The 23,999-nt window shown below is 35.6% G+C and overlaps 1 protein-coding gene across 3 annotated transcripts in view; it reads right to left on the reverse strand.

Annotated features, from left to right (window-relative positions):
- Window positions 1-23,999, reverse strand: part of LOC110926189 (uncharacterized GPI-anchored protein At1g61900) — a 58,563-nt gene that overhangs the window by 1,767 nt on the left and 32,797 nt on the right. Inside the window, exons 1-4 of one of the 3 annotated variants that reach the window (XM_035986561.1) lie at window positions 4,722-4,813; window positions 3,738-3,842; window positions 2,194-2,370; window positions 1,000-1,596 (exon numbers count right to left, since the gene is read on the reverse strand). In XM_035986561.1, coding sequence (XP_035842454.1) covers window positions 1,000-1,596; window positions 2,194-2,370; window positions 3,738-3,801 — 838 coding nt within the window. In that variant the 5' untranslated portion in view covers window positions 3,802-3,842; window positions 4,722-4,813. Of the gene's footprint in view, window positions 1-999; window positions 1,597-2,193; window positions 2,371-3,737; window positions 3,844-4,721; window positions 4,814-23,999 lie in introns of those variants that run through there. The other 2 variants (XM_022169944.2, XM_022169945.1) reach the window with 2 other exon arrangements.

Raw genomic sequence — 23,999 nt, forward strand, 5'->3', positions numbered from 1 at the left:
TTATTATAACATCAACCGCTCTTACCAGCTAATATTATCCGCTTTGCCCACTAGGAGCTCATAGCTTGTTTTTAGTTCCCTAAATGAAGCCTTTCCGATCCTAGATTTATTCCCACCCACGCATGCTTAACTATAGAGTTCTCCTCTTACCCACAGCCAATGCACCGAAAACTGGTTTGTGATATTTGAGGTAAAGGCAGTTTGGGTTTTAAAAAGCGCGCCTAGGCGCGAGGCGCACTGCAGGCCTCAGCGCCTCATGTCACCTGAGTAGGGCGTTTTCCACAAAGCACCGGAACAGCGCAAACTTTGGGTTTTTTAGGGTCTGAGGCGTGCGCCTTGTGTACTTTGGATGTTTTTATGTTGTTTTTATTCATCAAAGTGTTGTACCATAGGTTTTTGGGCTTGTACATGTAGCTAAAATCATATATAAACCTTATTTATAGCTATATTTTGGATAAGGGATGCTAAAATCCTATGGCATACATAAAAGAATTTATATAATCTCCTCCTTGCGCCTCAGGTATGAAAAGGCCACCACTTTTGCGTTTTACGCTTCACGCCTCGGTCGCTTTTGTGCGCCTTTCGCTTTTTAAAAATATTACTTAAAGTTACCATTTTGCCTAAGGTATCACAGTTTCACTCAATAAATCCCCCTACTGTACATACAAAATATTTCTTAAAGTTCCCATTTTGCCCCAACTCTTTCCAATATTTGTTGAACCCTATCTCCATTTAGTTGCAAAAACAATTAAATAAAGGTTATTTTGTTATGAAACAAATGGATATATATTCCATATGACATTTCCACAAAAAAGATAGTAAACGATATAAAATGTGTAAATTGAATGCACGACGAAAGCAAGGGCAAAATGGGAAACCTTGAAATATACTGGCAAAGGTGTTTCCTTTTTAGATATAGAGAGTAATGGGTATTATTTCAAAGCAATCACTCAAATCTTTAAATGATTTAAAAGATCAAATGAAGCATGATTGGCTCACCTTTATTAAGATTGCAATTAGCTAAACCTCTAAGGGCTTCTTTGGCACGTAACGGTTCAAGTTTACTTGCTAACCATCTCAAAACAATACTTTTGCAATCGTTAATCACCCGAGTCGAGATATCCGACATACCCATTGCATCAAATTCATTAGAAACAGACGCAAGATCCTTGGCAGCTTCCGATATAGCATTTTGACACGTCTCCCGACAACACTCATTAACAAGATCAATCTTCCCACAACTATCAAGAATCTTAGAAGCGTTGACCATTTTTTCAAACCCGTCAACATCTTTTACTGGGCAAGAAGCTTCAGTTAGGTTTGACGGACCAATGGAACAAATCTGCTGCAAAGTGTTATCCGCACCTTGACTCGTGAGAATTTGGTCAAAGTCGGAAAGACAGTGTTTAGCGTGAGTCGAGTTTAGAGAAAGTGTTTTGGTTTTTTTACTGGATTGACCAATGAGTATCACGAGAGTTGCTTCAAGTTGTGGACAGCATACTACATTGGCAAGGTACGGTGCAAATACCGTGAAACAATCTGTTGCGGTAATGCTCATCATGGTATCTATTGCATCGAAGTCTAGCGTACAGAGGCCTGGATTAAAAAAATATACTTTTTATTTAAACAAAATGATATTCATTATTTTTTTTAACTGGGTTGCTTGCTTCTGGTCATGTTTTATTACGGTCAAAAGTCACCCAAATTGTATTATAATGCGTAAAACCTTATAGATTACATTTAGTTGAAAATCAGTTATTGTTGAGATAGTATACTTTTTACAATCATATTAGTTAGAGTAAATTGCCATTTTAGTCCAAATAGATTTTTAAAAATATGTGCATGTGTGTGTATGTTTTTTCTAAAAAAATAACATTATATATGTATAATTATTTGTTATTTATATGTATAAAGGGGTAAAAAGATTTTTGGATGAAAATGGCAAGTACCAAACTATTTTAGTGAGCTGACCAAATTACCCCCGACTTAACTGAGATTTTTGACGGAGTTAACGAAATGGACGAAAATGACCAAAAATGGAAACGTCGGGAACCAGGGAAGAAAAAAAAAACTATTTGGACTAAAGTGACATTTTGGGCCAAACCTCAGGGACTAAAATGGCAATTAACTCTATTAGTTATTTACAAAAGGTTTATATTATGTACACCAACATGCCCAAGAAGAGAAACGAACCTGATAACTTTGGGGTGGTGTTATTTGTGATTGTGAAGGGAGACGATGGAGACGGTCCAAGAAGAGGATACAGGGGTTCAGGATTTCCGGTCGGAGAAATCTCGGGCAACAAGCTATCCGCTCTTTGATCAGATATTAGGGAGTTATGCAGTGAGCTGCATTGGGAGCCATTGAAACCTGTCCAAACGCTTGTGTGTCAATAAAATATACCAAAATTTGTAATGTGTTTGTCATGAAATGGAAATATAGCAAAATTTGTAATACGTTTGTCATGTGATGGAAAATAGCATGTATTCATACTAAATAGTAATACTCCGGTCTCCCCTTGACAATTACAAAAAAATTTCCGTTCATGGCATGTTTTCAAGCTATATTTATATGCCAGTGGGTATATTAGATATTTGACTAATAGTCAGTCAAAACACTCTACGAAACAGAGTGACGTGTGTTTGTGGCACAATGGGCTTCCACTATACATATTAAAGAGTATTACTTATCAACTTTAAAGTATATCATTTTAGACGTTTAACTAATAGTCAGTCGTCGAACACTTTGCATTTCATGAGAACAAAAGGAACCATGAGGATGTGTTGACATTATTTTTTAATCCATTCTCTAGGATAGCATCCACCACACGATATAGATATAAGTGTTAACAGCGACCACACAACTTGTTGGTAGTTTTCGGTTCAAATGCAACGGGATAGGCTACGACTAGTTTGGAATTTGGATACAGAAAACATCACCAAATCAACCATATTCACCACTTTGGTTAGGACATCAACCATAGCATGTTGCATTTACATGGTCTGGGATCACAACCCATATTATCTCTATCTGGACTTTGTAAGCGGATCATCATAGCATCTAAACTAAAACGACAACCACAGCATGTTGCATTTACATGGTCTGGGATCACAACCCATATAGTTGCAACTGGATTACCAACGTCTGCAAATTCAGTTGGTATTTTTTTTTATGTTCAATGGAATCAAGTATATAATTATGATAATCAACCATAAAAACTAGAACAATGATTTATAAAACCCAAATCACATAAATCTCTAAGCAGCCGACTTACTTTGGCATGGACAATTTGGCGACATCATAACTGACATACATAACTGGGATTCTGTAACATTTCGATATGTTACATTTGTAGCAATTTTCATTCTTAAACTCTGTAGTTGACACTCACTAGGTTTGACTATAAAAAAGTCAAAATGCACTCAAAACCCGCTTCAACAACAAACAAATCTAAGCAAACCCCTTAAATCTTAAAGCATCCAATCAACTACCAAACGTCATTAACAGATCAAACACATTCTCCTACAAAAACAATATAAATCACATTCTCAAACCCATGTTACATAAACAAAGAAACCCAGTTTTAAACCCATCAATCCAACACACAGAATCAACAAATAGCTAAGCCCTGAAGAAAAGATCCAAACTTTTTAGGTTTTATAAATACCCAACTGAGAAAAACCATGAAATCAAGCAAATAGAGTGACAAATTAAGACGGGTATTTGCTAAAACTTACAGAAAATCAGTACAAGTGAGAAAATGAGCATGAAATTGAGCTTCTGAGCTTCACTTTCCCTCATGCTTGATGGGTTATTGTCGCACTTCAAGAAATATGAATTTATTAAAACCTTATTAAAAAGCAAATACTTTATGCATATGATAGTTGTAACAATGGCTTTGGGAGTTTCTCAAAAAAAAAATTGGATTTTTTCTTTTTAACCCTAAATTTTCAATCTTTGGCAAGTTAAGTTTAAAGTTTTAATATTTGTTTTCTTTTTAACCCTAAAGTTTTAATCTTTGACAATTTGAGTTTAAAGTTTTAACTTTGATAATATTTGTTTCCTTTTTAACCCTAAAGTTTTAATCTTTGACAATTTGAGTTTAAAGTTTTAATCTTTGGTATTTTAACCCCTTTAATTAATTTGATTTTTCACTTCTTATTCAAAAGTTTCCATCTTATACAATTTAACCCCTTTGATAAATTTGATTTTTCACTTCTAATTCAAAAGTTTCATCTTTTGTGATTTAACCAGTTTCATTTTTTTACTTATGTGTTGTAACCTTCGCTTTGGAGGTTTTATATAAAAAAATTTATTTTTTTACTTTTCACACAAAAGTATTTCACAAATTACTTTTAACCCAAAACTATTTATTTTTTACTTTTAACACAAAACTTTTTATCTTTTGCAATCTATCCTCACAACTTTTTTTGCTTTCAACTTTGGTCCTTTATAGTTTTCATTTTCTGCAAAAATTTCTCTTTGTGCTTCGTTCTAAATTTTGTGACTTAACACATCGCAAACGTGCGTCTTTGGTTTAACGTTTTTACATTTCGTTCTAAATTTTGCGAGTTAACACGACGCAACGTACGTGTGTGGGTGAACGTTTTTACATTGTCTATTTTTTCCCGTTTGACAGGTTCAACATAACCTGCGCATCCTAAATCGATTTAGTTATAACTAAAGAATTCCCGCCGCATTGCGGCGGGTCGTAATTCTAGTTGTAACAAATTTGCAAAATAATAAATGAGTGAATTTAAAGAAAGATTGTCAGAATTTTGTTGAGCAAGCAAGTAGTTTGGTTGCAGCTGTCTATTTATTTATATGCCAAGAGCCCCACAAAAATATATAGTGTTTAGATGAAACTAGTAATGAAACCCGCGCGCGTTGTAGCGCGGGTACATCACAAACATCGAATAGATTAATCTAAGCGTTATGTGATTCGTTAATCATATGAAAGCACCGTTTAGATGTATCTGATTGAATTCAATATAACATATATATATATATGCAATGCGACAAATTAGCTTTTTCTTAAACGATATTAGCGAACAAAAGTTATCGAAGGAAAATTAAGTTAGTAAAAAACTAAAAAGGATAAAAGCGTATATTATGTATGGTACATGGCTAAAGATAGAATATTAGAAACAGAAAGGGTTAGTTTGTAAAACATGTAAAATGGACTAAAGGCTAAAAGTGCCATTTGCCAAAGTGAAGGGTTAGCAAAGATGAGCAAGTGTGAAGACCCGCACGTTGCGACGACGACATTGAACTGTAAAAACATTTAAAAAATAAGTATGTCAATTCCCCACACGTTACAACTTGTATCACGCTTTCAGCATAACAAAACTCTGTTATCGCACGTTCATGTCATGTTGTGGCTTATTAAACCGGAAAATCAATCAAAGTTTTAGAAACTTTGTATAAAAAAATCAAAACCATTCTTAAACTAACGCGTTGTTATGAGAGCATTGAAATATATTGAAAACTTTATATAAAAAAACGAAATCGCAAAAAAAAATACCCACGTGTTACGAATTCACTAAATAAACTTACGTATAATGCGAGGCCTCAAAACAAAAGAAAAAAAGTATAATAGCTAAAATAAAAAAAAAAATGAAACAAAGAAGGAAAAATGTAATAAGTTTGGAACCCTTGTCAAGGATTTGAGTTTCTAGCAAAATTACCACTTGCACCAAAGGTAATTTTTATGTATCTCACATTTTTAAATTACCTAAAGTAAATACAATGTCGGTTACCACCATGCGGGACTTAGTCGGTAACGGCTTGATCTGGTAAGGTTCCAGTAAAATAGTGCAAATTGGTATCGCAACACTTATTTATAATTGATTCATTGTTTTATTTATTGTTAAGCTAAAAAAAAGTAAATGGTTCTTTATTTAGATTGTGTTCGAACCTGGGAAAAAATAAAAACCTTTTTATATGAGTTAAAGTAAAACAGGAAAAAAAAAAGAAAAAACAAAATGAAAAAGAAAAAAACATTTTATAAATTACGAAAAAGGAGAAAAAAAGTTTATAAGATTTTTTGTGTATAAGATTTTTTTATGACTTTGTTACCGTTTGTTTTTTAAAGAACTCAACTTCTTTTTGTTTTAAGGCTTGTCATGGGAGGTTTTGATGGTGTGTGGGGAGAACCTCCGCACAAGACTCGCGATTTCGAGTGGCATGCGATTTAAAAAAAAATTTAATACATATATGTTATTTTTTTTTAAACAGTAAAAACATAACACTTCCAATATAGGCTCATTTACAAATTATTTTTATGGTTTAGAATTTAACCAACTTGAAATTAGGTTTATTGAGTCCAATGCTAATTTGATTTTTTTTAAATAATAACAAAAAATAACGAAAGAGCACTTTTTTCAATCTCGAACAGGGTACGTAAATTTTTAGAGACGCCTCAGAGGCTTGTTATACAATCATGTGATTTTTATTTCTTTAAGGTAAATAATAATTAAATGATTTTATTTTCTTATTGCTAAAAACACAGTGAGAAAAAAGAGGAAGATGACTTCCTATTAAAGTTTAAACTTTTAACGTTTAACCAATTCCATCATATTCTGATAATGTTTTCATGACCGGACCGAATGTCGAACCAGTATTCTTACCGGTCCACTGGTCAAACCGGATTTAAAACCCAATAATTTCTTAAATAATATTTAAATATAAAAATGTATAAACACGTTACGAGCCACCTAAACAATGTATGTTTTTATTAAACACATTATTTATTCATAAGTTGAATTCTAAAAGTTAAATTATATACTTTTATTCATATATCCAATCTAACGGCCATCTTTCATCCCACAATTCTATCCTTAACAATTATGTGTATTTGACTCTCATGACCTGCAACCAAAAAGAAAAAGTAAAGGGCACACTTTCCTAACATGAAAACCCTTCTCTCAATGTTACTGTTTCTTAAAAAACCACCCACCTACCCTTTTTGAATCCCCACTTCAATCAAGAGAGAGAGAGAGATATATAGGTAGAGTGAGAGAGAAGGATGAGAGATGATTCGGTGGTGCAATTGATAGAATCGGCTACGGTAACCACAGTGAAGGCTAGAACCTCCGGCGAACGTCAAGATTTAAACAACGGCCACTGGTCGGGCTCCACAGAATCTCCGGTTAGATCGCCGGTCACTGGTCTAACCAGCCGGCCACACCACAAAATCATGTAACCCCACCCCTCCTTCTTTCCCTCTCTAAATCTCTCAGATTCACATCGCCACCACTCACCGAAACAAATACATTCACCCCCGTCGTCGAACCATTTCGCGATCACCAGGCAACCGACAAATCACCCCCATCAAGAAAGTTGGATGGCGTCGCACCATTTCGCCTCCACTGCCGCTTACAGCGGTCTGGTGGTTCAATCAAACCCTAAATCATGTAATCCCGATTCGATTGCCGACCCGTGTTCGTTAGTGATCCGTGACCGCCAAGATTCCGTTGTGTTTTTGTGTCACCGCCGACAAGTACCGTACCGGAATCGCAACCTCTACCTTAGCCGCCGTCGATCTGACGAGTCCATCTCAGATCTGGTACATGCATTGCTGGAAGACCGGTTATCCAACGATTGGTCGTAACCCTAGACTGTCCCGCAGCGCAACCACCACACATCGTCAGTTCATGAAGCAGTAACCCTCGTGGTTGTTAGGGTTGAAACCACCTTCACCGGAAAACCATATGGAGTCCCAGAGTGCTTTGTGGGAGAAAGGGCAAACTGGTCAATTCGCAGTCAATTTGAATCTGGTCATTTCACAATATACGAAGGGTATTTTTATAATTTTATCGGTGCACTGTAGCACCGACTTTCTTCTTTAAGATGTTATAGAATATATGTTTGTTATTTTCTTCACTAGAAAAAAAGAAAATATTATAACTGTTTAATATATGTGCTTTTATATACTTGGTTATTTTTCACTTCTAAAATCTTTAGAAGCGGTCTTCTTCTTTTTCATTTCGACATGAAATCGGAATAACATATCTAAATCTTCATAATCCTCGTCGATGATGACGAAGAAAACCAAAAGGCAAGAATGTGGAAGGCCTCAGCCGGTGCCGGAGGAGCTCAGGAAAAGAAAGGAAGAAGTACAAAAGAATATTCACAAGCGCAAAGAAGAGGAGAAAGGATGGAATGTCTACAAAGGAAAGCATACAAGAAAATTAGAAGCACGGGGGAAGACTGAATGGAGACCAATTGTTCCGACAACGACTTTCTTTATTTCGAACCTGCCTGAGGGCATTCAAGTGAGTACCCTCACAAAAAAATTCGGAGTTTTTGGATACCTGAGGAATGTGTACATTGCAAACAAAAGAGACAAACATAAGAATTTGTTTGGCTTTCTTCGTTTTGCTAATGTGGTCGATAAAGAAGAGATGGTGGAGATGATGAGCGCTGTTTCCATTGATGGGGCCAAAATCGGGGTTAATACGGCTAAATACGATAAATGGGCAACCGAAAAGCCATTACACGCCGCCGGGAAAGTCCCAGTTGGAACCCGACGAAGCTACAACGGAAGTTTTATGGCCGACCAATGGCCTCACGTGGGATATTTCATTGGCCAGGCACACACACATCATTCGTCCTTCAGGGATGCTCTTCTCAACAAAAACAACCTTGAAAGGGCAGCCACAAAAACCATCTTTCTATCTCCAGAAACCACTGAAGCTGAAAAGAAATGGAGTTTACGCTCTTTAATTGGGGAGACTAGGAACGTAGCTGATTTGAACAATCTGAAGAAGCTAGGAGAAGCGATCACTGACAGGGAGGTGAGCATCAGATATCTGGGTGGTTTGGCAGTTATGCTTACTTTCTCAAACTCGGAATCGGCAAAAGCGTTTTTAGACGCCAAAGATCGGTGGAACATTTGGTTTGAAACCATGCTAATGTGGGACGGTAACTATGTTCAAGAAGAGTGTCTTGCTTGGCTAATTGTCAAGGGTGTCCCCGCTCACTTATGGGTAGCGGATACCTTTGATTTGATCAGGAATGCTTTCGGGAGAATTGTCGCAAACTTAGAAGCTTCCATTCATGATGGTAACCTGACGTTCGACAAGGTTGGCATTCTTACAAGAGTCGGTAACAGGATCGAAGAGAAAATCACAAATAAATGGAAGGATTTTTTGTACAAGAATGACATCATTGAGGACACTTCGCCATGGACGCCAACTTTCATTATTGAATCTTAACGCCGGGAAGGAGAACATTTTTCGAGATTCGGTCTTGGAAAATCTCAACAGTGGAACCTCGGATAACCAACAAGCACAACCCTTTTCTCAACAGTTGGATTTTAATGATAATATTAATTCTGGAGAAGAGTGCCCAATGAATTTGCATGGGGGAGGCATGAGGTCGCATGTTGGGGATGTAAACCTCCTTCACGTTGTCCAAAGTCCAGAGATAAATGATCATGGGGGTGGGGCCCGGGTTGTAGATGAAAGTCTGCATGGGGATCAATTGGGAGCCGCCCATGTGGTGGAACCCCAAGGCAGGTGAATGATCATGTTGAAAGAGCTCGTGAGAATGGGAGTGGATTTTTTCCGAAAGGTGGTTTAGATTTCAATATTGGGTTTAAGCATGTGGTGGGACTTGAGCAAGATGGGCCCTGTCCTAATAATACTAGGCCCAGTTACATCACATGCAGGCTCAAACGCGGAAAAAAACCTAAGAAAAATGCCCAAAAATTAATTATTCCTGATTTTAATCAGGAGCCGGAGGGAGATGGAGATTAACCGGGATCAATGAATTTTATTCCAGTCAATTTCAATGGGGTTCGGTGTCGGTTTAGGATCCGGATGGAATTGGTTGATTCTTGATTTTGTCGGGTTGATGTAATTGTCTTTATGCTTCTGTCGTTTTTTTTTGTTTTTTCCTGTTTTGTTTCCTAGTTTCTAGATGGCTCTTTATATATATATATATATATATATATATATATATATATATATATATATATATATATATATATATATATATATATATATATAGGTAGAGGATCATGTAAAAAGTGCTCAAAGTGTGAGAAGTTAGAGAAGTGTATTATAACACTATATATAATACTATATAACACCATATAAACACCATATAACAATATGTAACACCATATAATACCATATAACACTATGTAACACTATATATCATTATATAACAAATATAACACTATAGTTTGTCTAATAGCATGTCTATGATAGATATAGTGTTATATTTTTTATATAATGATATATAGTGTTACATAGTGTTATATGGTATTATATGGTGTTACATATTGTTATACGGTGTTTATATGGTGTTATATAGTATTATATATAGTCTTATAATAAACACTTCTCACACTTTAGGCCCTTTTACACTATCTTTACCCTATATATATATATATATATATAAAGTGATTTGCCGTTCAAAAAAATAGATGTGCTTTTAAACGGTTGTTGTTTAGTGACCAAATACGATTAGGGGTAAAAATAAAATGAGAAAGTTAGGTAGTGTTTGTTTTAAAGAATGAAATGAAATCTTGAAGTAACTTTAATGTTGATTTTACTCCTTATTTTGTTGGTTTCAACAAGAAAATGAATTGGAATTGAACAACATAAAAGGAAGAGATTTTACATTCCAATTTCATCCAAATTTCATTCCATTTTAAAACAAACACAGCTGAATTACAAATTAAATTTCAATTTCTGCGTGAATTCTCATTCCAATTCCATTACAATCCATGAAACGAACGCAACCCAAAAAATGATGTTTAAAAGCGTACATTCTTTTTAGGATAAACAAGATGAAAAAAAAGATAGATATTAATTTTTATAACTAATAGGCCTTTTGTTTAATGGTATCATGTGTGTAAAATAGTACTATTTGAGGTTGTGTAAGTAGGTTTTAAAAAAGTGTAACTTTTTTATGTGGAGGGTCGAGTTAAACCAGATTCCTACCAGTGATGCTTTACCTAAGTGTAACATTGTTGTGGAGAACCAAAGGTGTTTGTTTTGTGATCAAGCGGAGGAGTCAACGGAACACCTTCTTTCGGGTTGCTTCATTCCTGTTGTGTTTGGCAGCAAGTGGCTTCTTGGTGCAAAACTAGCTCGTTTGTGGCTTTTTCAATCAGAGACCTGTTGAGCATGGTAGAGTTTGAAGGTGGCAATGATAACGAGAAGGAGGCCTTCCATGGTCTTATGATGGTGGCCATACCCCGACCTGTGGCGAATTATCGACCGTGGCATTATAATTGTCTATAGCTCATAACACATATTAAATGTTTAAATATTATTTATATCAAAATTAAAAGATGTCAAATAATCCAAATAATCCATACAACTTCAAACAAAGTCCAACGACATAAAAATATAAACAAATCCCGTTTAATCAACTAAGGCACGTCCTATATGTCCTCATCCTTATCTCATCAAACTTGTTCACCTTTAGGTCTACTCACTGTTTGCGTTAGCTTTGATCCGAGAAAAATACAACAGAAGAAAGAGAACTTCGAGATAAGAGTGTGCCCTAAAATATATATAATAATGAGAAATACAAACAACTAACATGTAAATAACTATACAATTTATTTCATATGTTTTGAGGATTTTTGTATGAGAAATATATTTATCAATTATTTAATTTTATTATTCGCAAGGTACATATTGTTTTACCATGGTTTCGTAGATTCCAAAAGACCCGGATGAGATCGGAGATCGTCACCTCTTGAAAGGTTAGGAGTTTTCCCGACTATATTACTTTTCAAATAATTTTTTGTAAAAGTAACTTATAGATTATTATTAATTCCATAATTTAATTAGTCTTTTTTATTACAAACAATTAAATCGAGATACATGAAAATTATTATAAACATTTCATAACTAGTATATTTCTCTAAAAAATCAGGTTAATATTTATAAACTTTTATTTTCATGATTTCCATATTTTTTATATTATTTTTATACATTATAACATGATTAAAACATGAAATAAATTCAAAAAATAACCAAAAATTCTCAAAAATTAGGAGATCTAATCTAATATGTTTATGAATAGTTCAATTTCGCAAAACATAAAATTAAAATCAAAAACCCTGAAATTCAAGATTCAAGAACACTAAAATACAAGAAATTTAATTCGGATTTCGGATGCTTTCTATCACAATAATTGATAGAGGGGTTTTATAGATCTAAGAAAAATTGAGTGAAATAGACACAAGAACTACCTCGTTTGATAAGAATTGAAGGAGATATAAAATGATGAAGTTCCAAGCCCTAGGATGTGTTCTTCCTTGAATTTATGAATCACAAAGAGTGTATTGAACGATTTAAGAGTTAGGGTTTGTGTTTTAGCAGTGGAGCGGTCGTTTAGGATTAATGGGAAGTGTTATAATAAACGAATTTTATGATATAGAAATTGGACATCTTCTTGATTTTAATGGAGATTTGAATTAGATGCTAATTAGGAAGTTATAAGGTGTACTTGGACGTTTTAGAGTGTGTATTAGGGTATAGACTTAATTGGGGTAAATTATAATACTAATAAGGTGGACAACGTGCATCGTTTGGAAGGAGTTGTTGTTGTTTGAATGAGGTTTTCAAACGATGGGCGTTATCGTTTGGTTTTGTACACAAAATGGTTTTATTATTATATGTGTTTTATATATAATTAATTTAGCTGCTTAACTCATTTTTCTCGTATAACTCGAAAAAATGTTTTATAGAATTACGAAAATAGTATTAAGACGAGCTTGTTTTTCTCTATCTTATGACCTAAGTTTCATAAAAAATCTAACTAGGGTCAAATTCTTATTATTACGTTGCGGTTCGGTACCGAATTTTCAAAACAGGTCCATTTTTGGCGGATGTTACAGTCTCCCCTACTTTTGAGAATTTCTTCACGAAATTAAGAGGAAACCACTCGAGTAGGATGGTATGTAGGGTTTTTTTCATAGGTTTAAGTGATATATGTAATAATAGCACAAGGAACACAAATCTCAAGAACAGATTATTCCTAAGGAACGTTAGGTAATAAGTGTTAAACACGAGTCTTAAAGATATGGAAGGTATGCTCAACTAAATGAAAGTAAGGTTTAGATCTTGATTGATGTGGTAGCGTTCTTGGTAAGGGTTGAATACCCTGCTAGAGGAATCGCTTTTTGATGCCAGAGATGTAAGGGTGAAGTGTGTTAATGATAGTGCGTGAGATAGCCTTTCATAAGTTATACGAGTATTACATCGTCGAGCCCAAAATGGCATATCGAAGATGGATTTTGGCATAAGTGAAAATCCTTGTCCCGAAGATGACTTGTAACTCGAGGGAGTTGGCAAATTGAGTCGTATGACATACTCTATGATGCCTAAACTGCGATTTGTGTCACAACTCAGGATTTTGAATAGAAATCTCTTCATGAAACGCCACATTATAAGAAATTAAGTGTAAATTTTGAAGGTTTAAACAAAATTTGGTAATAAGTTGATTTTATAACATCATTTAAAGATCTTTATATAAAAACAAAAAGTAAATGTATTTATTTAATTTCTACCGGTTGTGTTGCACACCATCTAACTTTGGGAACCAACTGGGGTAGCCCAGTTGGCCACCAACACCCACCTCTTCCCAGAGGTACCGGGTTCGAGTCTTGGGAGTGACATATGTCGTCCAGGGTAAGAATTCGGCATGGAGAATTCACCGCGGAGCTAGCTTGGTCGGGTAGCGGCTCCCGGAGTGGGATCACTCCGGTGGTTGGGAGGACCGTGCACTATCCCCCCCACCCACCATCTAACTTTGGGGGTAATCAGTAAGTATTTTTTTAGCCATTAACTCAAATACTTGCCCACCTTTGGTTTAACATCCTGTGATTCTTCTGGAAAAAATTAAACATTTATTTGCAATGCTACCCATAGAGATATTAAAGTTTCATACTCCTGTAACAAATGTAAAATGTCATCTTTCAAACATTGTTGAAGTAGGTTAAACATTTTTCTTTCTCTTTCATAAAACGGTCGATCACTTGTGGGAATCTGAGAGATTTTGACCTTTTCACTGTATTCATTTCTCGGAACCTTGTATTCATCTTCTATTTCCATCCATGCTTCCAACCGGTTTGCTTAAACATACGTCTTGAACCGATCGACCCATTCTGGATAATCTTCCACAAAGCAACTTCAGAGGGTTTGTTTGTAGTACCCATCATGTTCTCTAGGTTCAGGTTTTGAACAAGAGGTGTTGAACTCCCTGCTGCAAAAGCATTAATGTCTCCTGAATCCATGATGAAAACTTTAACAATTTCCACACAAACCAAATGTATGACTTCCAAGCGTATGAATCAATCCAAGCGTATGACCCTGTGCGTAGAACTCTTCTCTTGCATGACTTCCTCAAACGTATGACTGATCCAAGCGTATGACTCTTTCACTCACACTCCTACGCACATATGAGCTCCTACGTTTGGACTCCTACATGAGCACGACTCCTGCACACAAACCCATTTTTTGCAAGAATTTTGATGATTTGGATGTGAAAGTGGATGAATCTGGGTGTAATCTTCTGATATGTTGTTCAAAAATGAAATGGAAAGGTCTATAAAGAAATTAAGAACTTTTTGACCGTGGAATCTATTCAAATGATGAAAAACAATGCTTTTTGCCCAAAATCTTCAACTCTAAGCATGTACACAAGTAGATATCCTCTTCGTAGCTTTGATACCACTTGTAGGAACAGTTTTTTATGTGCAAATAGACTTGAAATATGCACAATGCATATCTACGTCATCATTATAAGTGCGGCATTCAAATAACAATGATGCACAATGCACTAATGAAGTACTCAAACGTGTGTAGGACTCCTACGCACGTATGAGTCCTTTTACATTTAAATTCAAACATAAATTAACTTATACGAACGTGGTACCTATAAACACTGACAAGTATAAAAGACTCAGGAATTAGACATTTATTGTACTAACAATTCCACTAGTTTTGGTTTCCAATACTTCAGTCTTCTAAGTTGACTTGTTGACTACTCTTTGGTCTTCAGCTTTGACTTATTGACCAACACTGTAACATCCGCCATAACCAGATCTTAGAACCTGACCCTTTGTAACCCGGACTCGAACCGTAATAAATTAAAGTATGAATTCCTTTATTATTACTTGTGATTTTTAGTTGTTATTTATTACTTTGTTACTTGTTTTTGCAATATTATATTAAGTACAATATTTAAATTAATATCATCACACGTCAACCGATGGTGATGATCCCAAACGATGGTCCATTGTTCCAAACAAGGTCCATCATAACCAAATGAAGGTCCATACGAAGGTGGTTATTTTCCAAACGATGGTCAAGTCGTGTAAACGACAGTGACCTACAACTTCGTATTTTCTGTAGTATTCGACCTGTCCATCCAAAACAGCCTCAAATCCTCACATCCTCAACCTTTTAGCTTGCTTACTGTCCGAATTAATTGGGTATTCAAGGCAAAACTAAATGCATACTAAATGGACCATTAACTACTAATAACTAGACACTTTAAAATCAAAACAAAGTATCCTTTGCTTTTTCTAAGAACTCAAACCATCTCACCCAAAGTTGAAAGCATTTCTCTTCGACCAAACAATATCATATACCATCTACTTTGTATTTCTACCAATTACCTCGCTAATTCGCAATTTGGACAAGAATTATCATCTAGGGCTTGACATTTGGTTAAGTGATATTTTTCTCATTGCTTCACCAAATCAGGTAATTCCAAAGCCTATTTCCTTTAAAATTTTGAGCTCTATAAAACCCCTCTATCCATACCTATGATAGAGGGCAATTACTATACGGAATTTTTCTCTAGGGATCTTAGTCTTAGAAATGGGGCTTTTGGCTTAGGATTTGTGTTTTGATCAAACTGGACTTCGGAAATTGCCTGTCATCATATTAGATATGCTTGCATCAATTTTATAAATTTTTAGATATCATGTAGATTTATTATGTATTGTTGATCATATTATTACTTATGAAAAACTATATATAAATTGGTTTCCTCAAAATATAAAAACTCATGAACATTATTTTCCGTTTTTTTTTCGCAAAATAAATAGATTACAGAATTTATATTGGGTTTAATGATCTATGGAAGCCTTATTGAAAAAATGATGGTTTAAATCTAAATATAAGAAAAGATGATTTTTACAATATATATATATATATATATATATATATATATATATATATATATATATATATATATATATATATATATAGGGTAAGGATAGTGTAAAAAGGGCCTAAAGTGTGAGAAGTGTATTATAACACTATATATAATACTATATAACACCATACAAACACTGTATAACAATATGTAACACCATATAATACCATATAACACTATGTAACACTATATAACATTATATAACAAATATAACACTATACATCTATCATAGACATGCTATCAGACAAACTATAGTGTTATATTTGTTATATAATGATATATAGTGTTACATAGTGTTATATGGTACTACATGGTGTTACATATTGTTATACGGTGTTTATATGGTGTTATATAGTATTATATATAGTGTTATAATACACTTCTCACACTTTAAGCACTTTTCACAGGATCCTCTGCCTATATATATATATATATATATATATATATATATATTGGAAAGGGATTATTTTTACTAAATTATTAAATAAGATATTTGTTATGAAGTAATACAAAACGTGTATTTTCTTGTCATGACATTTTGATTGCATAAATAGTAATTTATAAATATAAGTGTTGTCTTTTGGACTAAGTTAGATATATATTTTGTTTGTAGACCTAGTAAATATTTTTAGTGACTAGTAGGATTAATATATATTTGCTAAACGGCTATCTAGTTACATATATTGATTTAATGGTTGCTAATAGTATTAATTATAATTTTTCATTAGACAAAAGCCCTAATATATTGATTTTATCTAGTTTTGGTATTTTGGTTGTTTAGTATTTTTGGTGTTATATTTCTTTAGGGTGACTATTGGTTTTATGAATCTTTCCTCGAACACTTCACTCATGCGGTTTTTACTTAAGGATTAAAAGGACAGCAAACTGTGAGTAGATATTTACTTTTCCCCGTTTTATCACTTAAATTTTTTGGGGTGCATCATGTGTCCTTATTTCATTTGCTTCATTTGTTCCTAACATTAACATGCAATTCAAAGTGTCATTATATGTTACGTTATTTGTGCCTTATATTTCATAAACTTGTTTCATATAAATGTATCTACTTGTTACTCGCTTTGTGTCATATTGTTTCGTGTAGATCCACCAAGCCGGTTCCCACGACCATGGGTTGAACTTCGATTCGGTCTTTGGGGCTTGAATCTCATATTTTTTCGTTATCATTGTTTCATTATGTAATGTTCCGTTATCACATGTGGTTATGGTGAACTGTTGGAAATTGTGGTATTATTGGATTTGTTGGATGATTATGAATATCACATAAACACTTAAAGTTGCATGTTACTTGTTTTAATAAATTAATAAACTAAAACATTTGTTTTTCAAAAACTAAGATCTATTGTGGTACCTGCGGAAAAACCCACAGTCATCCTGATTTAACATCTTGCCGTTTTGGGAGAACATATCAAATTTCGGGACGAAATTTCTTTCAAGTTGGGGATGATGTGATAACCCGAGATTTCAAGGCACTTTCTCTACAAATCACTTGTTTCGCAATCCAGTTTTTGCAAATTGTTGTAAGAGTGCAATTAAATGAGAACTTAAATGATACATTAATTATTTTGTTTCAATTCATACCTAGGTGTCACTAAGTTGACTTATGGATGACATGAAAATAAGAATTGTGAACAAATGTTATATTGGAGGTGGCCAATATATTCGAAACACGTCAGGGGATTGGCAATTTACTCTTGACAAACAATAGTTAACAAATGTTATATTATTTCTGTTGCAAAACAACTTTGGGCCTGTCACAAATGTCATTGGGCCGCTACAATCATTAAACAAGTTCGGCCCATCCTCTCTTTCTCTTCATGTTACGTAAATACAATACAACTTCTTCCCCATCTTTAGCAAACCCTAAATCCCCTCTACAATGGACGACGACCCCAGCCTTCTCTCCCGAGTTCGATGGCAGCCCCCTTCGATGTCGACGCGGCACGACACTGTCTCCCTCTCGTTCCAGCCGCATTGTACCTTCATCACTCCTCGGTCAGTTACATCCTTGTGATCAAGATTCCTTATTGTGGTTATTATGTTATTACTTGTATCTAATTGTATGCATGATATGAATAACTGGTGGATCGATGTTAAATCATTGTCACGAACTTGGAACATGCTTGATGAATATCGATAGACTAGTAATGGTAAGATGTGATACTTTAATTGTTCGCATATATAACAACCCTCGGTAAAACCGACACCCTCATAATATTTCTGACACCCTAATATATTTAAAAATGTCTCAATATGTTTTTGTATGTGCCCCGTATGTGAAAACCGAACCCAAAATACAAAATAACACATAAAATAAATCAAAAACATTAAAAAGTAAGTTGAGGCGGGCCGCGTAGGACCTCACCTCAAGCTCATGCGGGCCGCATTAGGATGTAACTGGACTCCGTTTAAACCATTAGTTGATGCGGCCCGCGTACAAGATCGCTTAAGTCCATGCGGGCCGCGAGTGTCCTAAATTGTGGCACAGCCCTGGGCCGCCACGTGGCCCAACACCCGGACAAGCTAGTGAACGACTCAGCTAAGCTACGCAGTTGACCAGAGTCAACGCGGGCCGCGTAGGCCTTATGCTCATGTCATGCGGGCCGCGAGAAAGATAGGATCAGGCCCTATAAATAGCACGCATCGGGTCTTCAGTCCGATCGCTCAAATTCTTTCTTTCTTTCTAAGTTTTCTGTAGTGGCGTTACTATACCCGGGCATTATACCCCCTAAAATAGCGAGGTTCTGCTACGATGTAAGTATTATAACCCCTCGAGACGTATTAGATACGCTGCCCGATTGATCTAGGGTTCCGTAACGGCTGTCGTGGTTCTGCGCGACGTAGTTGTTGGAATGTCGTCTCGGGGAGAGTATTACTAATGTTAAAATGGGTTATTATACTAACACACGTGCATTTGTGTAATTTATAGATTATCTCCAGGAAACCCTTACGAAAAACCTAAAACAGCAATGTGAGTTGATTCACTTTTTGTAAACCTTTTTGTTTACTGTTTTTACAAAACCTCACTTAATTAAATATATACAAAGCAGTTATTGAGTATTTCTAAAGAATACAATTATAGTGGGTATGTTGGGGTTTTGTATACAAAATTGGTTACTTGCGTGGTAACATCCCATAAGTTGAGTATGACCGTACCACTGATGTTAATTGTGATGTCTTGGATACAAATGTAATTGCGGATGTGCCCTCAATACTGCACATTGGTTTTTACTTAAACTTGATTAAACTGGGATTCACTCACCAGTATTTCCCACTGACAAAATGTTTTTAAAACGCGTTTCAGGTAACAATATGTGACAGCCAAATAGAAGCCAGCTGGACAGCACTGAAGGCTTGGAAAAGTGGCAATAAAGTTACCTAAGAATAAAAAGAGATGTTTTTAACAAATAAATAGGATTTATTCCTATGAAACGTGTGTATTGAAAACTTGGATCTTACCCATATGTTTAATATTATTAAACGAGGTGGTTTACTCTGATTTAACATTTCCTAACTACGGTCCTGATGAAAATTTCCGCTGCCAAATTGAATAAATAAACGTGATACCACCGAGACTGGCTCACGGCCGCCCGTTCCCGGGAACTAGGGATCGGGGGCTGTGACAGAAGGTGGTATCAGAGCTATGCCACTGATTCAGCCACAAAAGTGTTCTGCTGACATCAAAATTCAAAGTGTTAGGAAATAAATTATGGAAATACGTATATAATTGTATTTCTTGCTATGTGTTATCTGACTATTTGTTAGTTTACAGTATGAGCGACCAAGGACCTTCTGACGCTTATCGTCAACTGTCTGGTTCGCCTAGGAGCGAAGGCACCTCCTCTTCTCAGCCTGCCCTCTCAGGGTATTCTGCTGACACAGAAGAAGGAATCTTTGTGTTTAAGGCTCAGTCTGAAGAGCCATTTCCTCAGAAAAAGAGGGGACGGTTCAGTAGGGGAGCGCACGAGCGTAGGAAAAGAATGAAAAAGTTGCAGGAGCAGCGAGTGTTAGCCACAGCAAAAAGAGAGACTGATGCTTATAATCAGGATATGCTCAATAGGGGTATCGCTAATATCCATATTTTAGCAACCACTGCTGCTGACCCAAACCTGGAACAAATGCTAGCACCACAACCACAAAATCCTGACCAACCCATGGAAATAGAAAACCAGATAGAAATGCCTGATTACAACCCGGAGGAGATACCTAGGGACCTGCACCAGATCCCCTAGACCCAAACAACTACGACCCCTGGTGGGACGATGTTAGGGACTACGTGCAACAAAACCCAATACAGGAAAATATGCCAATGCCCAACTTAGGAGCTTACCCAGGGTTAGATCCTCAAGATCCCTACAACATTAGTGATGCATATGTTAGGGAAATTTTAGAGAATCCATACCCGTACCAGGCCCCTATGCCTCCGTATCAGGAACCCGTACCCCAGTTTCCGAACCTAGTCCTAGAACCTGCAACCCCAATGAGTGCAGAAAATGTCCAAGAACTTAGGACTTTTGGGGAGGAAATTTTAGAAAGCAGTGAGAGAATGCGACAGGTGGGAGAACGCCTCGTATGGAAATACGATGAGCGTAATATGGATTTTTGGATGAATCCATATCAGTGAAGGTGATGGCAGGAACGGTAGTAATAGTAGTAGTAATAATAATAATAATAATAATAATAATAATAATAATAATAATAATAATAATAATAATAATAATAATAAAATAGTATATGTGTGTATGTGTTAGAAAAAAAAAACGGATGCCTACTATTACTATTGTAGCTTTACATTTCAGTCGGTATTGTAATTTAAATTTCAGTACTAGTGTGTAATGATGCATACTATATAAATAGAGTAAAAGTCGCAATGCTCGACGTTTTTGGTTAAAAGTGCGTGTCATGTGATTGGCTATATTCAAATATTATTTGTGATATTAATATTTGGTAATTGTGTAAAATTCAGATGGCCGACGAAGAAAATCAGGATAATCTGAATAACGATAACCAGAGTAACAATAACGTGGTTAATGAGAATCCAAACAACAATGGAAATCAAATGGATAATAGTGCCGTTCAACACATAGTGGCACAAGGGATTATAGATGCAATGCCATTTATTATTCAAACAGTTCAAGAAGCGAATAATAAAAGTAAGCATAGTAGTAAACGACCAAGTGAACCGGAAAACAGCGTGAACAATGGACCCGTACTTTAAGCGCCCATTCCCAAAAGAAGAAGAACCATGCCATATGGTTGTTCTTACAAAGAATTCTGGTCCTGTAAGCCAATAGAATTCTCGGGCAATGAAGGACCCATTGCAGCCCTACGCTGGATAGAGAAAACTGAGGCTGTTCTGAAAATAAGTAAATGTGCTGAAGAAGATAAGATAATGTTTGCTTCAAATCTGTTTAAAAACGCAGCCTTAGAATGGTGGAACACTATCCTCCAGTCAAGAGGAAGTGATAGAATTTATAACATGGAATGGGAGGAATTCAAAAATATGGTAGAAAGGAAATTCTGCCCTCCTAATGAAAAGGAACAAATAGCAAATAAATTTCTGAATCTTAGAATGGTCGGGGTAGACAGTAAGGGTTACACTGCCACATTCTTTGAATATGCTAGGATAGTACCTACCCTTGCATCACCTGAACCAGTGTTAATCTCCCGTTACATCTGGGGATTAATTGGAGAGATTAGACATGTAGTCAAGGCAGCTAGACCCCAAACCATAGAGGAAGCTGTAGAACTAGCCAATACCTTGACTGATGAACTAGTAAGAACTAGAGAAGAAGATCAGAGGAGAAACCTAACCCAAAGACTTACTCAAGAATTCCGTTCTGGGAATTCCAATCGTAGAAATATAGGTTCTACCTCTGCACCATACTGCAAAGCCTGCAGAAAGAAGCATTCCGGAAGATGCTCTATTTACTGCAATTTCTGCAAAGCACCAGGACACAAGGAAGAGAATTGCAAGAAGAAATCCAGTAATGGATTCTGCTTCAATTGTGGAGAAAAAGGTCACATCAGGACAAACTGTCCGAAATTGGCTCCAGCTGCAAACAACAAAAATCCTAAAAATGCTAGAGCATTCATTCTAACTGCAGACGAAGCTAGACTAATTCCGGACGTCATTGCTGGTACATTTTTAGTTAATGATATATTTGCTAAAGTATTATTTGACTCTGGTGCACACCAAAGTTTTATTAATACTTCACTTTGCAAACTTCTAAATCAATCATTAACTAAACTACCACAAGAATGTCTAGTAGAGACAGCAAATGGAGAAACCGTTAAGATTTCTGAAATCTTGCAAGGAGCAAGAATAGAAATTTTTAATCAAAAATTTATTGCAAACCTTTACCCAAAAAATCTAGTAGGATTTGATGTCATGTTAGGAATGGATTGGTTAATAGCCAATAAAGCAAATATCTTATGTGATCAAAAGTCAATACAGATAAAATCACCAAAGGTGAAAAGATCACAATTAAAGGAGATAAACCATCTAGATCCACTAAATTCATCTCTGTGATGAAAACTGCAAGTTATATAAGGAAAGGATCTATAGTGTATTTGATTTCCATAATCACTAACACTAAAGGAAAAGAGTTAAAAGATATTCCAGTAGTACCCCAGTTTTCAGATGTCTTTCCTGAAGAATTGCCAGGACTACCGCCAGATAGGGAAGTTGAATTCAGAATTCACCTGTTACCAGGGACAGCACCGATTGGCAAAGCACCTTATCGTTTGGCACCCGCTGAAATGCAAGAACTGAAGAAACAATTAGACGAATTGTTGGAGAAGGGATTTATACAGCCAAGCTCATCACCATGGGGAGCACCGATTTTATTCGTTAAAAAGAAGGACGGATCAATGCGTATGTGCATTGACTACCGTGAATTGAACAAAATCACGATTAAGAATCGGTATCCATTACCAAGAATCGATGATTTGTTTGATCAACTTCAGGGAGCTCGATTTTTCTCTAAAATCGATTTAAGATCAGGATATCATCAATTAAAGGTACAGGAAGAGGACATTCCTAAAACTGCATTCAGAACCAGGTATGGTCATTATGAATTTACTGTCATGCCATTTGGTTTAACCAATGCCCCAGCCGCATTTATGGACATGATGAACCGAATATGTAAACCATATTTGGATAAATTCATAATTGTCTTCATAGATGATATTCTAATTTACTCTAAAAGTAAAGAGGAGCATGCAAAGCATTTGCAATTACTTTTAAGTTTATTGAGAAAAGAAAAGCTTTATGCTAAGTTTTCAAAGTGTGAATTTTGGTTAGAACAGATGCAATTCCTCGGACATTTAGTTAACCATGAAAGAATTCATGTGGATCCAACAAAGATCGAGGCAATTACTAAATGGAAAACCCCTGAATCACCAACTGAAGTTAGAAGCTTCTTAGGATTGGCCGGTTATTATAGAAGATTTATTCGAGATTTTTCTAGAATAGCCATTCCTTTAACAAAGTTAACCTGTAAATCTGTTAAATTTGAATGGGGACCAAAACAAGAAGAAGCCTTTAGAATCCTTAAGCAAAGATTAACCCATACACCTATACTAGCGTTACCAGAAGGAACTGAAGACTTTGTAGTCTTTTGTGACGCTTCAAAATTAGGATATGGATGTGTATTAATGCAACGTCAAAAGGTTATAGCTTACGCCTCTAGACAACTTAAGAATCATGAAGAAAATTATTCAACTCATGATTTGGAACTAGGAGCTATAATTTTTGCCCTTAAGATTTGGAGACATTATCTTTA

This window comes from Helianthus annuus, chromosome 17 (genome assembly GCF_002127325.2).
Source record: "Helianthus annuus cultivar XRQ/B chromosome 17, HanXRQr2.0-SUNRISE, whole genome shotgun sequence".
NCBI lineage: Eukaryota > Viridiplantae > Streptophyta > Magnoliopsida > Asterales > Asteraceae > Helianthus > Helianthus annuus.